At 32.6% G+C, this 22,114-nt stretch overlaps 1 protein-coding gene and 1 long non-coding RNA gene across 2 annotated transcripts in view; one reads left to right on the top strand and one right to left on the bottom strand.

Annotated features, from left to right (window-relative positions):
* Positions 1-14,787, bottom strand: part of LOC129943185 (venom protease-like) — a 40,126-nt gene extending 25,339 nt beyond the window's left edge. Inside the window, exon 1 of the mRNA XM_056052466.1 lies at positions 14,076-14,787. Coding sequence (XP_055908441.1) covers positions 14,076-14,316 — 241 coding nt within the window. The 5' untranslated portion in view covers positions 14,317-14,787. The remainder of the gene's footprint in view (positions 1-14,075) is intronic.
* A 6,655-nt stretch (positions 14,788-21,442) lies between these two features.
* LOC129943187 (uncharacterized) lies at positions 21,443-21,766 on the top strand. Its single transcript, XR_008781181.1, has 2 exons — positions 21,443-21,504; positions 21,567-21,766. It is a non-coding gene; the product is annotated as an uncharacterized LOC129943187 (long non-coding RNA).
* Positions 21,767-22,114: the final 348 nt, after the last annotated feature.

Genomic DNA, 22,114 nt, shown 5'->3' with positions numbered 1-22,114 from the left:
AAAAAACTTTCCCTGATTACAAAAATGTATGTCCAAGACGTTTGGTTGCAGCCTTTTAATGCCAGACGAATTTTAATCATTTTTCAAATATATTTTTGAAAAAAAAAACGAGACGTGTTTTTAAAGGGTGCAAATTTGGTTCCAAGAGATTTAAAAACAAAATTCCAAAAACAGAAATTCTAAATTTTAAAAGATAGTTGCATTTGGAGAAAATCGAGAAATAAAAATGGCAAGGAATTTGAAAGGAACTACACCTGCTTATATCATCACACAGTTCATCCAAAATTGATATGAAACAAATTTCGAAATATCCATTAACTCCCGCTTCTTAATCTTTTGGGCATGGATCGATGATTACAACTAATAAATCTGAATTCTTAAACACTTAGAGAAAAGCATAATGAGTATTTCTCCAACTAAAATTGTGGATGGATACATTGCGAATATTACAACGTCAGTTTGGATGTGAACGCAATACTGTATGGCTTAGAAGATTTCCATTATATTAAAAATTTGTAAGCATAGTTAATTTGGCTATAATAAGAATAGTAACGTGGGCAATAGTTATAGCCGATACGCAAATGCCAGTATGGAAGTCAGGCCAATCTGCCTGGCGGCATGTACAATGTTCCTAGCAGAACAGTCTATACATTATTGTTATGTCCCTTACACTTACACTATTGACAGCAATCCAATCGATTATCAAGCCATAAATTATTGCGCATTGCGACAACTCCGATACAGTATGGGGCTGAAGGCAATATTGTCTCGTCGATCGTACTAAGCACCCTTCTGTTACAAGCAAAGATTGTGGTACCAGACAGTATAGTACATAATCTCATACTTATAGGAGTTGTTGCAAGACAATGTAGGAATATCACAGATACTTTTTTAGTATAGGTCTCCAGGCCATACTAGCATTGTCATAAATGCTCTAAGCGTCTTTTGTTGGAATTGCAAGTTTAAGAAAAGATCTGTCGGGTGAATGTAAAATAAATGAATCTTATCTTTGACCGAATTAGTTCCCCTTCTATTAAGGATATTGGACGGGCTAAAAGAAATGGTTCAGATAGTCTAAGGAATAGTTTCTTTAAGAAAATACTAAACGAATGATTTGTTTAAGAATGAAGTGAAGATGAATACCACCTTGTTTTAGGCGAAAAGAAACTGTATGTTTTATTTGAAACAAAAAATACTTTATTTTCAAAAGAAAAAATAATTCGAGAAGAAGTCAATGAGACGCAGAGCTTACAAGAAGAAATTGAATGACACTCCATTTGGCATTTCTTCCATCGAACTTGTCACTGGTCATAAGAACGGCAGACATGGAGGTGCTCATTATCTAGCGCTTAAGATGGGAAAATTAAAACCCTTTACATTTTTAAGGCTTCACTGATGTTCAAAAATGGTTTTTCAAACTTCGGAAAGTTTTTCTACATGATGTATATACGAGTAATGTGCAAACAAATTCTTCTGCTTTCAAAATGTCATCATCACTACATGATGACATTTTGAAAGTAGATGACATTTTGAAAATAGAAGAATTTGTTTGCACATTATATAAAACAACCGCTCTTGAAGTAAATGAAGAACGATATACATAAGTTATTTTACTAAACTTGTAAACCAACGTTGAAAACAATTTTTAAAACTTCAAAAGTTAGTTAAAAGTTTAAAATATTTCTGTAAAACTTTAGGTAAATTATATGCTTTAACATTTTATCTGAAGAAGGGAGTTTATTGCCGCCAAAAGAAAGCGATTTATTGCTACACATAAATAATTGCGGTAATTAATACAGGAAGCTTTCGCCATTTCGTCGTGGCTAGATAATGGAAGATAATATTGAATCACTTAAATGGTTTAAGGGATTTACAGCCTATTCAAAATGTCTGTGTGAACGGAAATGAAGACACTGAAAGTAAAGACATTTAAAGTGAAGATATGAATGACTTTGAATTTTTCATTCGATGAATCTGATGATGATGATGAATGATTTTTCTATAAAATACATTTTCAAATAAAATTTGTGTTTTTTATTTAATTTGTTTTAATGAGTTTCTTGTATTTAAGACGCATCCCTTAAGATCGTCTAAGATGCACATTCTAATCAATAGAAGTGTTCTGATATAAAAAAGAGTTTCTAGGGTTATAAATTGAAAAACGCATTTGAAAAATTTTAAAATGCGTTTGGCAAGCAGAAGGCTGAAAGTAAAACGTCTTGGATACAATTTTTTGAAGTCAAAAGATTTTTTCTGATTTTTTGATTTACGACTTATGTGCTTGTCATTTCGACCTCAAAATCAGAAAAGGACCATTTTACAACTGACCACAATTGAAAGAAAAACCTGCCAAACTGTTGAATTTAATATAATGGTACTCCCAAATTTTGCTGATGGCTTTAGGTCTATTATTAACACTGTATATACTATATACTGCGTTATTCTGTATTCAAAATTATAATTCAATTCGCTATATTTGAAAATTTGAGCCTATAACATAATACAAAAATATGGTTTCTTACTGATATAGGTACTGCATCATTGTGTGACTTCTAAAGTTGCATATATTTTTTTGATTTAGGTTGAAAAGAATTGAGTTTTAACACGTTTTTTAACTTCCCATAGGAAGTTATTGTAATGGTCCGATTTGTCAAATTGAAAATTTTGATATTTCTCGACGTTTCAAGATCCCTAGAGTCGAAATAAAAGATTTTTAGAAAGATGTCTGAGCGTGCGTGTTTACGTACGTTCGCGACGTTTTTTTCGTCTGCCATAGCTCAAGAACCAGAAGAGATATCGAGTTCAAATAAATTTTGTTATACAGATAATAAAGCAGAAAGATGCAGAAAGGGATCTCAAGAAAATTACGTGGGTGGTTTTCTTACCATAGCAGTTTGAAAAAAAAAATGAAAATTTTGGTTAACCCTAAATATCTTACGAATCAAAACTGCTAGAGACTTGAATTGAATTTTATATAATATATTGTAACTTGATATCAAATTAGTTTATTTTTTGAAAAAAAAATCCATTTAACGATTTTTTTTATAAATCAAAAAAACTGGAAAAAAATGTGTCACCTCCAAAATTTTACGACTAAAATATGATTTCATCTCCAAAACAATTTTGTGCAACGAAGAATAATGTTTTTGACAAACTTTGAGAAAAATCGAATTGACAGTTTTTTTTTTATAAAAAATAAAAATCTAAAAAAAACATTACTCAAAGTTGGTAAACATTGAATATCAATTCAAATATCTTTTCATAAACTTGAAATTTAGGCTTCAAACTTATTTTATCTTACACGAAATATTGTTTTCAACATTCTGAAAAATGTTGTGAAAAATCGAATTGACAGTTTTTTTTACAAAAAATAAGAATCTGAACAAACAAATTAATGAAATTTTGGTAAAAAGACTCAAATATCTTTTCAAAACTTTGAGATATTGGCTTTAATTTACTTTTTTGTATAAAAAAATATTGTTGTCCACTTTCAGTAAAATTTTGAAAAAAATCAAATTGATATTTTTTTTTTAATTTAAAAACCGAAAAAAAATTGACAAAAGTTGGTAAAAAATGATTTTCGACTCAGTTATTTTTTAAAATTTTTGAGATAATAGCTTCTAACTAATTTTAACTCATAAAAAATATTGTTTTCAACATTAGGAACAATTTGGAGAACAATCGAATTGACAGTTTTTTTACAAAAAATAAAACTCTAAGAAAAAAACAATACTAAAACTTGGTAAAAATTTACTTTCGACTCAAATAGCTTTTCAAAAATTTAAAATATATGCTTCAAACTTATTTTATTTCACAGAACATATTGTTTTCGATATTCAGTAATTTTTATATAAAAATCCAACAGTCCGTTTTTTCATAAGAAATAAAATCTACAAGAAATAATACGCAAATTTGGTAAAAATTGATACGAGACAAACTTTTAAGCAAGACAAATCGACAGACGGGATGGGAAGTTATCAGTATGGGTCGCATCCCAGCCTCTTTTTTTATTTGATGTTATACCTCTTATGTCTATTTGTGCAGAATTAAAACTCGTGGTCACTTTAAACGCTAATATGTATAATATCTCCCACCCTTTAATGTAAAAAATATGTAAAACTAAAATAAAACTCATTAAAATATAATGTATATATATTTGCTTATGCAAATTAAACATTTTTTGAAATTGTCAGCGTCCACAACATTTTACATTATGCTTATATTTATATATTTTCTAAAAATATTTTTATATTGCACATTCTAATCCTTGTGCTCTGAAATTTAATCAAAAACCGGATTTAATTTGAAAATTAATTCTTTGAGAGAAATAAAAACATTGCTAAGCCGAGTTCTAATATCCTATATTCAAAATATGAGGGCCAAATAAATCAAAGTTTAATCTCAAACCGTCATCTAAATCAGAATAATAACGCTTCTGAACACGATGCAAAAATTATTTTGAACTTAACCGAGTTTGAATTTATCAATAAACCGAGTTTTCGACACAAGAACAAGAAATTGGTAGTCAGTGTGGGAAAAATCTATTAATCTATTAAAAGTTGGTTGGAAAAAATTTGCATATGGGTTTTTCAACGAAGAATTTTATAAAACAGTTAAAACCAAAATTTCAACAAAATCCCGAAGTTTTTGTGTTCTATACCATAGTCGGGGTTTAATAGAAACTAAGCAAATTAAATAATTCAAAATGAATCATATTTCCCAAATTGTCTCAAGACCGTATCAGTTTTTCTTGTTAGTAGATGACTTTTAAATTGTTGGTACAAAATTTTCCAAACATGTACAAACAATTTCGTTTTTGTTGTTAAAAATAAAAAAAAACAGTTCTAGTGGTTTTTCTAAACATCACAAGATAAGAGTTTCCTTTATTTGATATTGGGTCTTATACACTAATAATTTAATGTATTCAATATTGAAAAAGGGTGTTTTTTTAGACGTGTGATTTTTAAGATCGGTTTTCATTGGTTATAATTTAATGCCATGGCCAAGAATTTGCCTCGATTATGAAAAAAAGGTTTGCATTACGTTACAAAATTTTATTCGGGCAATTGGCGTAAATCTTGACAACTTTTTGCAGTTATTGGGGCCATATGTCAGCAATAACGTTACGAATGTTCTCTTGAATAAATAAATAAGGGACACAACAGTCCGTTCAGAACTATGGCCTAGTGACTTACAAGTCTCAATTATTCCTGTTTGCGAATGTCAGGGATGAAGGGGACCTACAGTTTTACAGCTATGTAATTTGAGAAATTACTTTTCATAATAAGAATAACTCTTGAGGGATGTGTCAATTCCTGTCTCACTTCTAAAACCGTTCATTTAGAACCTGTCTCTGATTTATCATCTGACGCCTTTATCGCCTCACTTAAGGGTATGATTAGTCGGAGAGGGCTTCCATCCGATGTCTTTTGTGACAATGCAACTAACTTCGTAGGGGCTGAATCCAAACTCTCTGAATTTCGTAGCATGTGGCTTAATAAATCCACAAATGATTCCATTATTAATTTTTGTAACAAAGAACACATTAAATTTCATTTTATTCCTCCTAGGGCTCCGCATTTTGGTGGGATCTGGGAGGCTGCTGTAAAGGTGGCTAAAGGCCATCTCTACCGGTCTCTTCAAAATACTAAATTATCGTTTGAAGAACTCGCTACAGCGCTATGTGAAATCGAAGCTGTGATGAACTCTCGGCCCATCACTCCACTCACTAATGACACTAACGATTTTGAAGCTTTAACACCAGGACACCTCTTGTTTGTTCGTCGATGAGAGCGATTCCAGAACCTTCAGATGCTAACACAAACTCTGACATTCTACCTTATTGGTACCTTGACAATGTCAAGTCACACTTTTGGCAATGCTGGCAAAAAGAGTATCTACAAGAACTTCAACAACGATCAAGGTGGGCTTCAAAATCACCGAATATTGCTGTTGGCTCTATGGTTGTTGTACACGAAGATAATTTACCACCTATGAGATGGTCATTAGGAAGAATCCAAAAAACTTTCCCTGGTGAAGACGGAAACGTTAGAGTTGCTGAAATTCGTACTGCAAAAGGCACCTTTAAACGTCCCATACACAAACTGGCTCTACTGCCTTGTTGAAAGAGGGTACTTTTAAAAGGGGCGGAATGTTGAAGGACAAGCAGTTCATCAATCTATTATTGAATTTCTTAAACTAATTTTTTGAATTCACTTAAAATCTTTAACTTTAACTTTTTCAATTTGATATTAATACTTAAACTTTATTTTTAAATGTAAAATTTAAAGTCTTAACTTGAATTAAACAATAACATTCTAAAATGTAAATAAAAAATCATTGCGAGCATAGCTTAAAATGTGAAGATACTAAAATTGTACTAAAATTAAACTTTCAAATTTGCCGCCGCTAAAAATCATCGGCCATCTTTTAATATAACAAAAAAATGTACTAAAACTAAGAAAACAAGAAAGAGAAATAAGAAAATAAAAGAAGGATCGGGGCATTCTTGTTTTTTTTTTTTGCGTGCTTTTTTTTGGAATCCGCTCCACCGTCGTCGTCGCTCTTTTTTATTGATGGAATTATCCGAAGACTTTTTATTTTTGGAAGTAAGTAGAACAATTGATTTATGTGCTAAGATTTTCTAATCCGATCATTCTCGATTAAGATCTTAGCAGAGCGAGCGAAAAAAGCTTTGCTCGTACACTGTCAATATTAGATGAAAAGAAGAGGCTGGGATGCGACCCACACTGATAACTTCCCATCCTGTCTGTCGATTTGTCTTGCTTAAAAGTTTGTCTATATGTACTCGTATCAATTTTTACTAAATTTGGGTACTATTTTTTATCTATGAAAAAACCGACTGTTGGATTTTTATATAAAAATTACTGAATATCGAAAACAATATGTTATGTGGAATAAAATAAGTTTGGAGCAAATATTTTTAATTTTTGAGAAGCTATTTGAGTCGAAAGAAAATTTTTACCAAGTCTTAGTATTGTTTTTTTCTTAGAGTTTTATATTTTGTAAAAAAAATCCCAATTCGATTTTTCTCAAAATTTGTCCAAATGTTGAAAACAATATTTTGTATAAGTAAAAATTAGTTAGAAGCTATTATCTCAAATTTTTGAAAAGATATTTGAGTCGAAAATCATTTTTTACCAACTTTTGTTAATTTTTTTTCGGTTTTTTATTTTTTGTAAAAAAAACTATCAATTTGATTTTTTTCAAAATTTTACTGAAAGTGGACAACAAGATTTTTTGAACCATAGAAGTAAATTAAAGCCAATATTTCAAAGTTTTGAAAAGATATTTGAGTCTTTTTACCAAAATTTCATTAATTTTTTTGTTCAGATTCTTATTTTTTGTAAAAAAAACTGTCAATTCGATTTTTCACAACATTTTTCAGAATGTTGAAAACAATATTTCGTGTAAGATAAAATAAGTTTGAAGCCTAAATTTCAAGTTTATGAAAAGATATTTGAATCGATATTCAATTTTTACCAACTGTGAGTAATGTTTTTTTTTTTTATTTTTATTTTTTATAAAAAAAACTATCAATTCGATTATTCTCAAAATTTTATCAAATGTCAATAACATTATTCTTCGTTGCACAAAATTGTTTTGGAAGTAAAATCATATTTTAGTTGTAACATTTAGGAGGTGACACATTTTTTTTTTTGAGGTTTTTTGGTTTTGGTTTTTTAGGGTTAACCAAAATTTTCAATCCACGCAATTTTCTTGAGAGCCCTTTCTGCATATTTCTGCCTTATTATCTGTATAACAAAATTTGTTTGAAGTCGATATCTTTTTGGGTTCTTGAGCTATGGAGGACGAAAAAAACGTCGCGAACGTACAGACGTACGAAAGTACGTACACACGCACGCACAGACATCTTTCTAAAAATCTTTTATTTTGACTCTAGTGACCTTGAAACGTCGAGAAATGTCAACATTTTCAATTTGACAAATCGGACCCATTACAATAACTTCCTATGGGTAAAGTAAGATAATGGCAAATTATTTTGAAAAATAAGACCAACTTATATAATACCAATTTTTGAAAGTTTTTTTGGTAGGCGGCGCGTGTGGTGTGTTGCCGAAGCTCTTAACGCTTGCGAATTAAAAAAAATTCATAACGCGTTCATTGGAAAAACACACAAGTAAATTGAATTAGCAAACAACAATTATTATACAATTATCAAAGTATCAGAGTTCATCTGGAGTATTAAAATGGTTTTATAGTGTTGACACAACTCTACGAACAAATCCATCGAGTGTATAAAACATAATAAACACGATCCTAAAATAAAAAACTTGAAAACGAAATAGTAAAACAATTGGACCGATTCAAAGTTGCAAACAATACAATCAAATATGCTAACCAAAAAAGTGTTCTTGTTCTGATATCTTATCACCATATATAATACCTCCTAACTAAAATAATATTTCGTTTAAATAAATTCATAAAATATTTGTTGAGAGATGTAAATTTGTTTCTGGTGTCTATAGCTTCCAAGGGCACCATTGAGAAGATAGCACCCGCATATTTTTTTAACAACATTGTTTTAATAGGCATGAATTCTTAATATTAATTAAATAATTTTGGTACTTTTTTAACAAAAAGTGTACAAATAAAAATTGCTCTAAAAGGCGATTAAGGTGTTGTTTAATTAATGTGTATCAATATTATTAACCTAAAAATTCGTTTTGAACCTTGGTTTCTCAAGTTTTTAAAATTGTATTACCTTCTATTTAATTTTGAATCCAATCGCAATTAATCTACCACTATTTTTTTTAAACACTTTCAAGCCTTGCAAATACTAGTCGCCACCAATAATATATTAGTGTGTTTTTTGTTGTTTTGAAACACTGCACCTTAACTACTGTCAAAATAAATTTGAACATTTAAACACTATCTCCATACGTAATCATAAATTTACTTAAATTTCCTACGACATAAAACAAAAAAAAAATAACCTGCTTTCACTGAATAATGTCCAAGATTGTAAATAAGTCACGAGATAACTTTATTGACTGTCAATTATTTAATTTGTTACCACTTGCTTTTTGAATAAAATCACACAACACGTCTCAAAATAAATTTAACCAGTTCAAATTGAAAGGTGTCAAAAGTAAGGCAATTTACAAATTCTGCAGAATTAAATAGGTACATATACAAATGTCTGCTATTAGTGGTTTGAATATTAAATCAATAAAAGCAATTCCGCAGAAAAAAAAAGTCTAAAGAAATTTTGTAGAAGGCATTTTAACGATAATGATGGTTTGAATCTTGGCAGTTTATAAATAAATTATAAAAAAATATAATAATATAAATAAAGAAAGCTTTTTTTTCATAGTTAAAAACAAATGTTCTGCAGCTATCGTAAAGATTTTTAAAAGTATATTTTATCATTTTATTTTTTCGTGCCTTTTTAAACAAAAGAACAGATATCAAATGTTTCTAAGAATAATGTTTGCCACAGTATTAAACAAAATACCTTCTTTTTAAATCAAGCTTATTCATACCTCTAAGTAAGAATTTCGTTTGAATTCAGTTACAATTTTTTAGAAAAATATTCACAACTGTTTAGATCCAATGATAAAAAAGTCATTTTTGAGAAATAGATCTGTGCAGATAAACGATTAATTGTATACTTTCGCACAGTAAGTTATTTTAATCGGTTCAATTAATCACATTGAACATTCTTAAATTTCTTAACGCTTCAAGGTTGCTCAAGTTAAAATCAGGCAATGGCTACTTTAAATTGTTTACAAATTTTGCACCAAGGTTTCTTAATCCTTATGTTCGGGATATCTCAAGAACCATTATAGATATAGGCTTAAGAAAGATATCAAGTTACAGATACTAACATCAAAAGATGAAGAAAATACTTACAAATAAAATGCACGACTGGGCCGCACGAACTTGTTTAAAACAAAAAGTCTCTTTTAAAATATTGCCTGTATTTTAAGATTTAAAAATGTATCCCCAAAACTAGACTAGACAGACTTTCAATCAGGGGAGAGTCACACATCAAACTTAACATAAAGATGAGTTTTTGAGCAACGCTTAAAAATGTTCTTTAATTTGCTCTAAATAACATAATGTGTATCTTAGCTTTACATTTACATATTTCAAAGGGTAAAGCAACAACTTTAGTTATAAGATTATTTTAGAACACTATTGTCCAAACATATTATGACCTTAAAGGCCAAAATACAACTCGTTACTAAATATGATTTTTCGGGCAAAGTTGGGGTCCTCTTCCAAACGATTCGAAGCCCAGTCATCGAACAAACGGCGTTGTTTATGGTCATGAACTTTGAGCTCTTGGGTCAGTTGGATCTTGAACGGGATTAGGCCCAAGTCCCGACTCAAAATTCGCCAAGTTGAAGTCCGTGATAGGCCGTGGTTTTGTGCACGGCGAATAATAGACTGCCTCGAGTTCTGGACTGCTGTATTGGCATAAGCAACTGAATAATAAACAAAAGATTTAACAGATGCGCCAAAATCTACCAGCGCCAATTGAAAAACTTCTCATTTGTATTGTACTTTAAGAAAGTCTTACACTATTTATGTGCGCCAAAATAAAATAAGAAGGAATTGAAGACGAGATTCAGCAATTTAAAAGCAACTTAGTATCAAACTGACGATCTTTTATTCAAGGTTACTTTTTAAGACCTGAATGTTTGCTCTTTCTCTCAGAAAAGATTTTATGAAAAAAATTTAAATCATAACTATAGATTTTTCTAATTCCCTATTCGTGAGAAAACAAAGATTTTAGTTGTTTTAGAAAGCAAACCGCTTTTTGGTGATTATCGTTTAATTACTTACAAATCTAAAGATACAATCTTTACTTATATAACTAAACTTTATAAGCTTTATGGCTCATTTGACCCTCCCTGGATCGTTAATTGGTCGAAAATTGATTAATTTGTGCTGAGCGGTTGGAGTAGGTTTTGATTTTCAATTCTTGGTCCAGTCCTGAGTTAAAAGCAGACATTTTAGCAACAAAAAGTAAAGTTATATCCGTTAACACAATACGATTGCAGGGAAATTCCAACGAAAATTAAAACAAAATAATCTTTCAGGGCGGTGGGGGTCATGACCACTAGGACCCCTCCTTGGTTCCGCCTTTGCCACAAAAATATTTTGTTGTTAGAAACTCTAACGTCATTTGATTTCTCAAAATAACTTAAACTTTTAACTTCAAATCGGAAGTAATTATTACAATTACGATTACAGTGCGATTTGCCGAATTAAAAAATTTGACATTTCTCGACGTTTCAAGGTCCCTAGAATCTAAATAAAATATTTTTAGAGAGATGTCTGTGCGTTTGTGTGGACGTTTGTTCGTAGGTCCGTACGTTCGGGAAGCTTTTTTCGTCGTCCATATGTCTCAAGAACCAATAGAGACGGGATGGGAAGTTATCAGTGTGGGTCGCACCACAGCCTCTTTCTTATTTGATAATCACTTGAGTGATTTTTGTTTAAATTAATTTTGTAATACACAAAATTTTTCAAATTAAGTTGAAAAATATTTTTAGTACGCATTTATTAAGTTTTACATTTTGATTTCGTAAAAAATTAAGACACATTTCAAGCTATAGTTATTTCGAAAAAAAAACAATTTTTAATTATTTTTTCTTAAATCAAACATAACTATAGTGACATTTTTGATCATCAAGTGTTATTGAGACAGTGTAAGAACTGGAAAAAATTATTGAATTCGGTTCATTAGTTCTTGAGCAGACTTAACAACGGAATACCGGTTCTATTGGGGGTACTCTTCTGCAGCAATAGAAAAATATTTATCGCTTCGTTTTTGATAAAATTTAATTTCTTTTATTTCTGACCAATCAATTTGTATGGGGGATAAAGTTATTCTAAATTTTAAAAATCATTAAAAAAACGCCTTACGCGAATCGGCTCACAACCTTAGTTTAGAAATTTGAAGTCTATCGACCCAATGGTATGGGCTGTAGGGTAGAGGGCAGACAGACAGCCGGAAGGAATCAGGGGACCATCTACCATCGTAATATAATGTTTGATTAAAATTTCGAGTTTGAAATTTCGTACGAATGCAAAACTTGCTTTATAGTTCCTATAAGTCGCAAGTAAAAAATGTATTGGCTGTTTTTTCTAATTATAGACATTTTAAAAGAGAGGCTAGGGTGCACCCCACACTGATAATTGCCCATCCTGTCTATCGTTCATAGCCATTTTTTGTGTGAAATAAATAATTTGAGGTCAATATTTTTCTTTGTTTCCTGACACTTAAGTCGAAAACCATTTCTTATCATTTGTTTGTTGTTTTTTTTTTTATATTTAAAATGGTCTGTTGAATTTGTATAAAAGCATTAACTTAAAATTATCAACAACATTTTGTATACGATGAAGTAGTTTGATTTCAAGATCAATTTTTATAAACGAGATATTTAGTTGAAAACCAATTGTTACCTGTTTTTCGTACTAGTTCTTGTATATTTTAATTTTTATAAAAAAAAGAACTGATTGTTGTATAATCATACAAACTATATTTTGTATAAAATTAAATTATTTTGAAGCTAATGACTTTATTTTTAAAAAAAGGTATTCAAGTATTCAATTTTGTAGGTTTTTATTTTTTAATCTTAAGATACAAAAAATTTCATTTCACACGTTGGGACGCAAAACTAATTGTTTGTTGATTTAAAAGTATCAAAAAATTTGTCACCTCGAATATTTCGTGAACAAAAAACTTATATTACCTCAAAATTAATTTTTAGGAAATTTTAAGTGACAGATTACTTACAAGAAATAAAAACATAAGAAAAACAATGCTAAAAGTTGGTAACAACTGATTTTCGACTCAAATATGTCGAGAATATATGAAGGTATGAACTTCATCCCCCAAAAAATATTGTTAACATAACTCTAGCGTAGTGTACCTTTCATAAATAAAAACTTTAAAAAAATGATACTGAAATTGGTAAAAATTGGTTTTCGACTGAAATATCTCGGGAATAAAAACTGATATTGAAAATCCAGTTAACAACTTTTTTTGTAGAAAACGAAAACCTAAAAACCAGCTAAATACTGAAAAACTGATATGAAATGGTTTTCGACTGAAATATCGATAATCTGGCAAGAATTGTAAGTTATCAGTGTAGGTCACATCCCAGCGACTTTTTTTTTAAAATGACGCAATTGAGGAAAAAAGGGTTGCCTATTTGAAGATTAATGTGTCTTATGATTTGTAACAATTTTAATTGTGAATGAATAGTACTCCAGGAAAGTCAGGATTGATTGGGGACAATATTCTAGAGAAATGATCTTGTTCTTTTTTGTGAGAGTTTATCAATACAACATTTGCAACTTGGTTAAAAATCGATCCGAATGGAATTTTCTATTGTTTAATGAAGGCTTTTTAGTAACTTTTCCTTCAAAACATTTGATTGCCTTGTTAAAAACGATTTTAAGGAAATCAAATTTGTTCACTATTTTATAAAATTCGATTTCTTTTCGAGAGAAAGTGTAATAAAGAAATTTGTTATTAGAGAATATAAAATAGTTTAAGTCATTTATAGACGAATTATGTTAATGAAATTTTAAGTGATTTTTCAAAAGTTGCTGTTTCAGGGCAAAATAGTTCTATTTAAAAGAAAGCACTTTGAACTATGAGTTTAAAGTTTTGAGACAAACAAAAAAAAAACTGAACGACATTCTTTAAGCTATTTCCGGAAGTAGCGTTGAAAGTTAAACAAATTTTCAAAGCAACTTATCTTTTCTTTGAAATTTCACGGACTTTTATTTGTAATTCTTTTTATTTATGGTACCTACTATCATTTTTTAAAGCTGTTATGAATCGATAATGGCTTTATTCAAGCCCGTAGAGTAAACAAAAATTCACAAAATTTTCAACCTTTTTTTCTCACGCTACTTCCTGAGATTATATTGAAGGTGAAGTTATCAAATCTAAAAACTCGGAGCCTTAAAATACTTTTTTTTAACCGCGATACCACTTTTTTTTAAAGAATTATGTAAAACTGATTTGAATTTTAAAATAACTCCAAAAAAATTAGAAAACTTACTGCATTGGCAGACATTTTCAAAATTGTCAGAAATCGGTTGTCTATTTGAATTTCTATTAAATAATCCAAAGAAATTCTTTATCGGATTTGGCATCCTTGGTTGTTCTCCTCCTTTTAATTGAGGATACGCCTCAAAGTTCCCTCGAACATTATTCCCATTTGTTTGTTGTTCACTTAAACTTAATCCAATAATTAAACTCGATGATAACATCAAAATAAATAAATAAACACATTGACACATGTTGGTGGCAGAAATAGCACTTATTTTCTTTTGAATTTATTATTTATTATTTTTGGCTTTTTTTAAAATCACAATAAACCGAAATAAAAATAAAATATCACAAACCTAACATTGCACTTAACAAAACGCTTGTTTTATGAACTTATTAAATTTATTGAACGATACCGAAATTTAATTTGTAAAAAATTCGAGCTCAAACTATCGTAAGTATCGGCAAAAAGAACTCTCAACATTACCAGCGGAAGTTTAAAACGCCACTGAGCCGCATTCGCACTTGATCTTGAATCAAGCTCAAGCCGGATTGTCTGCAAGAGACATCATCACCAAAGAATACTTAGACTTACCACACCACCACCGCCGCCGCGAACGTGGTTGAATCGATACAAAACTGTCAACTTTTGTGTCGCGTTTTGTGTATCTACCACGGCGGCAACAACGACGACGACGACGATGAAGACGCCGCCGCGGCGCAGACGACTACGATCGACATCGACACACGGCTGAAACATGAGCGAAATTCCAACAACTTAACGGATAAACAAAAACCAACAAATATAAGACAAGACACAAAAAATACCTAAGACGCATACCTTACCTTCATTCCATACCTACCTCTCATTCATATACTCATTCTCCTAAGCTGTTTCAAGAACTATGCATTTGGTATTGGATTTAAATAAATTTTAAAATAAAAGTATCCCATAGTATACGTAATTTCAACGTAAGCTGTAAGCAAAACTGGAATATCTGTAGCACGTACGAAATCAGCCAACAAACTTACGAGCGGGTAAGGTACCTGTTTTGTATATACCCACGTTTGAGCCATTAGTTTCGTTAGACTTTGGACACATGGTTAGTGGTTAGTGCCTAACCTATGTTGCAGTATTTCAAAACATCGGTTAATGCAAACTCGAGCCAGACGGTCATATGATGGGTTCAGTGCAATTGCATACTGCAATTCAAGTGACTGCAGAAAAAGGTGAATTTCAAGAGGTGTGTTTTTGGACATTTACAAAACTGCTATTATGAGATCACTTAAAATTCGTTTTGGATTTTCTTCAATAAAATTAAATTCAATATAGAAATTATTAATTTAGGTTTTAAATTGTATTGTCAAACTAAGTTGTTAAACCATTTTTTTTTTCAGTTGAAAGTCTGACATTTACGAAAATGTATGCAACACGCATACATTGTTTCGCTCGTACCACTGAAAATATCGCTGTTGTAAGAAGAAGTGTTACCGAAGACGCGAATGGGTTGATTCCTCGTCTTTCTCAGGAAATGGGATTGTCTACGGCGCATTATTGCGTATTTTGCATTTGGATCTACACCTACATCAATATAAATTTCGGCTCAGACAACAATTAGTTAAAATAATATTACCTTGTGGCAAATCTGGACAAATCCAAAGTCATGATACTAAAGAAGGGAGGTGGAAGAACAAGTGCGAACGAGAAATGGTTTTATGATGGAAAACCTGTTTAAGTGGCTTGGAGTACTGACACTTTGAAAAATTGCTTCAATAACAGCAAAATAGGCCACCGCTACAAGTATCACGTTTTTAAAGCCATTATCCATTCTTTTATCTTCTATGCTGCACAAACATGGTGAGAGAAAGAAAACGAAGCAGTTGAAAAACTTTTAAGGTTCTCCATCAAAAGAACTTTTTATCTTCCGCCAAACTGTATGATAATGTTGGAAACTTCAAATCGATTATATTAATTGTATTATGCACATGCCGGATGAACAACGTCTTTATAAAAGGATCGCAACGCATATGCTACGTAATAGAAATTAATGTTTTGAGGAATGGCACGAGCTAGCAGATCTGTACTTGGAAGTCTACCAGTCTTATGTGATCTTTGTAACTGAAGGGAGGATATCATACATTTTCTAGAGCAATGCCCAATGTTGAGAGAAGTGATAACAACACAGGATTCGTGTACTTTTATTAAATGTGATGGATTTTAATATACTGTACACATACGGCAAGATTGCACTTAAATATGGGAGACGCACGAAGAACTACAACTTTAAAACAATAATAAAAATCTTTCAAAAATGTCAATTTTATGTAAGGACAAATTTTATGATTACTATTTTTAGGAATCATTAATTTTATTGTTAATCTGGCGAATACGCTAGTAGGCAATATCCGATTTTTGTAGGTAAGAGATCTGTGATTCACAAACCTAAATCTAAAGGTTAATCAATTTCATTGATCCGCTACTCATGAACAGCTGCATCGAAGGTAAGTTACGATTAAGCGACACATCATTTAGTTTTTAAAGCATTACGTTCTACTTTGTTAATAATTCCCCATTATACAATGCTGTTGAAATGGGAACTAAACGAGCTAATTATACACTACCGTTCAAATTCCACATATAAGGGAAAAGGATCAGAATCTAAAAACGAACGTGAAAAGCTGAGGATATTGTTGTCAGCGAAACAGATTAATTGATTAGAATTGGCAGACAAGAAATCGTTTATGAATATAAGAAAGAGAGTCGGAGACAAAAGGGAGCCCTGTGGAACACCAGCAATTATGGGTTTCAGACTTTAACCCATCTAATACAATTTGTATTTAACGGTTAGAAAGCTTCTGAAACATGAAGTGCAATAATCTTACTCTCTACAAACCGCTATAAAGATTTGTTAAATAAACCATTAAATCATATATTATTACAAAAGGCATACCGATCATACCGATCATTAAGAAGCTTTCGTTTGTATAGATGCTGATGATTAATCAGGGTTTTCATGACCTTGAAAGGAATGGGCGCAAATGCAAGTGGACTATAGTTAGAAAAGGAAGGAGGTTTTCCCTTTTTTGATGGGGATAGGCTATATAAATTCTGTTTTCCAACCGGTCGGAAAGAGACCTGAATAGGAAAGATGAAAAACTTTAAGCAGTTGTTTTGTCAGTTTTGAAGAGCACCTTTTCAATACAATAGTATACTATCCGGACCAGCGGATTTGTCTATGTCAAGGTCTTTCAGTACTGTTGCAACTGCACGAGTCGCTCTCTGGTAGTATAGAATTAACAGCAAACTGTGCTGCTAGCAAATAAGTTTTGTACCTAAACTACATTCACACGTTCGGTCCGGTCGGTCGCGCTGACTATTGAATAGAAACAATGGACTCTTATGAGGCAATATGGAATGGTACCTCAAGCTTTGTGCTCTCTTTAGATCGTTATAATATCGAAAGCTCAATCTGAAAGCCCGAATGTCTATTTTTTAATTTGTCATACTTTGAAAGCTATAAACTGTAATATGTGTATGGCAGCAGTTTATTCGCTTCTGTTGTTTAAAAAAATGTAAAAAACTTTCTACTCAACGCATGAGGTTTGAAGCATATAAGAAGATATTGCGTTTTGCAAATTTTAATGTCGCGCTTTATGACAAGAAATCGTAAAATATCATAAAGTTGGTAAGAAACCTATCAAAATCCGACCTAAATAACGCGTGGTTGTTGTTTAGCCATTATCAATCGAACTTACATTTAAACGAGCTATGGAATTAAGCATGACTGGTCTTAACATATGAAGCGAAAAATTTTGCCATAATTTCTAGTAATTTAGAGAAGTGAAAGTTATTTTTACACACAAATTAGAATAATGCTCGCGAGTCAACCCAAAGATCTACGACCTATAAATCTATCATCACTTTTTCTTAAGATCTTAGACAGATTAGTTGATATCCATTCAAAGGTAAGTATTGATACATGACACAATCTAATACTAGATTAATTTCTTTGACATCAGAGGCACTTTTAATACCGTGGACACATCTGTTCTATCCCCTCTCTTCTGGAACCTGGTGGTAATTGAAATCCTAGCTGGTTTGGATGCGAAGGGTTTTAGAGTAATTGCCTATGCGGATTACGTTGCTAAAGCGGTTTCAGGAAAGGATCTTAACACCTTAACCCTTCCTATCATAAAGATATTTTTTATTTAAAGCTCTCAGGCGAGGCTAAGTAGCTGCGTCTTATTTTAATACTTTCTGGGAAGATAGGGCATTCCTGTAAGACGAGTCAATCCACTTTTACACATGGGCTGGTGGAGGTGTAAACTTTGAACGATTGAAATTATGTCTCTTATTCCGCCTTCCTAATCATTGTAGTTGGAACTTTTGGCGAGAAAAGTAGTCTTGTCCTGGCTTAAAGAAAACGTGATCTGATCTGATGTCCGTATTTTCTCAGATAGTAGGGCTACTATCAAATCTCTGGACTCTTTCTTTTCAAACTCTATAACAATCCATAACTGTCGATCATCTCTCATATAGATAGGACACCAATTTAATAAATTCACCTTTGCTTAGTCAAATGAACGCTTTAAAAATGGTACTCTACAATCAATTCTACCACGTTACGCTACATGTAAACTATTACTAATACAAGAAACTATGAAGAAGGCAAACACTAGGTGGAATAACTTCACCACCTGTCAGGTCATAAAAATCATTTGGTCTACCCTAGATTTCACGAGCCCTTAGGTGCTTGCTATTTCTAAGCAGATCGCATATACGCTTGATAATCGGTGTCATAACCGGGCACTTTCTAATAGAAAAGCACGCCACGCGGCTAAGCGTATTCTCAAACAACTTTATTAGAAACAGCATGGATGATAAAGAGGAGGAAACAATTCTTCACCTTTTTTCTACATGCCCTACTCTAGCTCAAAAATGCAAACTGTACCATTTCTGGAAGTAAAATTACCATTATATTCTTTCTAAAAAGGCTATTTGAAGTGTAGAGGATTCCGGGCCGGAGCATTGGTTTCCATGCGCTCTACGTGACCCAGCCATCTTAGTCGTTGGGTTTTTACCCTTCTGGCTAAGTCTATGTCGCTGTACAGCCCGTACAGCTCATCGTTATATCTTCTCCTCCATTCCCCTTCGATGCATACGGGACCGTAGATCACACGAAGAACTTTTCTCTCGAACCGACCGAAGGTGCTTTCACTTGCTTTTGTCATAGTCTATGCTTCTGCACCGTATAGCAGGACGATGATGATAAGGGTCTTATATAGCAACACTTTGGTCTCTCGAGAGAGGACTTTACCACTCAATTGCTTTCCTGGTCCAAAGAAACAGCGGTTAGCAAGAGTTATTTTGCGTTTGATCTCAGCGTTGGTGTTTTTTTCTGCGTTTACAGGGGATCCTAGGTGGACGAAGTCCTTGACTACCACAAAATTACGTCTGTCGATGGGGACGTTTTGACCAAGACGTAGGTGTTGTATGTCCTTTCTTGACGACAGCATGTACTTTGTTTTGCCCTCATTAACCGTTAAACCCATTTTTGCCGCCTCTGCCTCAATACTCACAAAAGCCCCATTGACATCACGCTGAGTTCTTTCGATTATGTCAATGTCATCAGCATATGCTAGTAATTCGATAGACTTTTGATAGATGGTGCCCCTAGTTTTGACGTGCGAGCTCTGCACTATTCTTCCAAGCACGATGTTCAAAAAATCGCATGACAGGACATCACCTTGTCTTAATCGTTTTTTGACAAGTTGTTTCCAACCTTTATGGAGCACCGCGAACCATCCATATTCATCCTGCTCAAACGGACGAGTTTGGCTGGGATGCCAAAACTATACATGGCTCTATACAGCTCGTCCCTATAGATGCTGCGGACTTGAAATCGATGAAAAGACGGTGGGTTTCGATTTGGTGTTCTTGGGTTTTTTCCAGGATCTGCTGTAATGTGAATTTTTGATAAACTGTGGACTTTCCTGGTCTAAAACACACTGATAAGGACCTTGCAGGTTGTTTGCGATGGGCTTTCGACGTTCACATATTACGGCAGAGAAGATTTTTTAAGTAGACTGATTCCTCTATAGTTGGTGCAGTTTAGAGGGTCTCCTTTTTTCAGGATCGGGCAAACTATACTGAGGTTCCATTCGTAGGGCATGCTTTCTTCCGACCATATCATACAGATAAGTTGGTGCATGCTCCTAACCAACTTATCTCCAGCTGCTTTAAAGAGCTAGGCTTTATTAGACTTCAGCTTAAATATGGCAATCTTTACTTCGTCTAAGTCGGGAGGACAGGATTGTTGGCTTTCGTCGTCTATGTTGCATGGATCATCCTGCCTGACAGTGGAATTCGGTTCATCGTCGCCTGTATATAGTCCTTCCATATCCTCAGCATTGACTGCGGTTCCACTATGATGTTTCCACTTTCGTCTTTGCAGCCTTCGGTTCTGGGTTTATGTACCTGTGAATTTCGTTTCACCTGTTCATAAAACTTTTGAACTTCATTCCTGCTTTTAAACATCTTCGACCGCACGCTTCTCATGCCCTCTGTTTTTAATTCTGAGAAGTCGGTGTTCCTCTCGCCTCTTCTGCTTATAGAGCTTATGAGCAGCTCTCGTCCGTTTATGAAGCGCCGCTTTGCGTGCCTGTTGTTTGGCTACATTTCCCTGCTGACAAATACCAGGGGTTCCTTGTTGGTGGCCGTTTTAAGTTTGAGTTCATTGGTTTATTAAACGATCAACTTACACATGTGCGTCAAAAATAGCATTGTCTTCGGAAAAACTTCTCACCTTCCGTCAAAATGTGCAGAAACATCCCAGTCAAGAACTTGTTATTTATTATATTCATCGATGAGATCGAAAAAAGTCGAATATTCACATGAGATTGAATGCCAAGCGAAAAATATCACTATTTGTTGTGGATTTTAGGCCAAGCTGCCACTGTCAACAAGGATCCAAAATTAAACTGAATTTCTAAAAAGAATTTTCCAAAAAGAGCTCTGCAGAAATTCACCTAAATGAAAAAAAGACATTTAAAATAATCTACTCTCAAGTAAACACCACCGTTTAGAATGAGAATCAGGAATTTAAAATGCTTGCGGTCTAAAAGAATTTACATCTTCGATTAGAGATGTTTCTTATCCATAGACGCGGAAGCTGCATAATTCTGCAACTGAATCTTAATGCGTGCGCTTGATGTGTGGTGTGTGCAGTGAAGTGCATGTGCGTGCTGCTTAAAGCAAAAGGTGCGTTTACGTTAACTTCAAAATGTTTGCATGTGAAATCAAGTTGCGTGTTACGTCAAAGTTCAATACGGTGTGGCTGGCTAGTTTATCCAGTCAGATAGTCACCTAGAGTAAAAGCCTAAGCCAAAGCCAAAGCCAGGCCAGTTCCAGCCAGCCAGCCAGCAGCGTTAAAGAAAAGGTGAGCGTATAAACACTTAGCAAGAGTGTCACTTTACAAAAACATTAATTACTCACTTGCAGCGTCATTATAAGTTTGCGATACGTCATTTTAAATCCATGATGAGTATGAGTACTAAATTCGTGTTTAATAATATTGAAGCCCCAGGCGATGAGCAAACGTTAAAAGTGAGTATATCTATAAACGCGTGCATAATGGTTTTCATAAATGAAGGTATGCGATTAGCAGTCTTAATAAAAAGTACCTACCTATTGTATTTTTATTTATTTTCATTTTTAAATCAACTTTATTTTTTCTGTTTGGTTCAATGGCACAGAAAACTTTCTACTATTATATTGTTGTGCTAATTACCTTGATGAAGCCGTGAAGGTGATTTTTTAATAAATAATATAAATTATTTTTATATAGTCACATACGTGGAATTTGAGAGTCTGTCATAATCGATAGGGATTTATTATTAATTTATTTTTTTCGAGTGTGTTTTTTAAAAGAATATAAAAATAGCAATAATGTTAATGATAAAATGCGAACAAGTTGTCACTATTGTAGGATAAAATTTAAAGTTTATTTCAACGACGAAGTATTGTAGGATAAAATTTTAACTTTTTAA

The sequence above is a fragment of the Eupeodes corollae genome, chromosome 1 (assembly GCF_945859685.1).
Source record: "Eupeodes corollae chromosome 1, idEupCoro1.1, whole genome shotgun sequence".
Lineage (NCBI taxonomy): Eukaryota > Metazoa > Arthropoda > Insecta > Diptera > Syrphidae > Eupeodes > Eupeodes corollae.
This window is presented reverse-complemented; position numbering and strand designations above follow the sequence as displayed.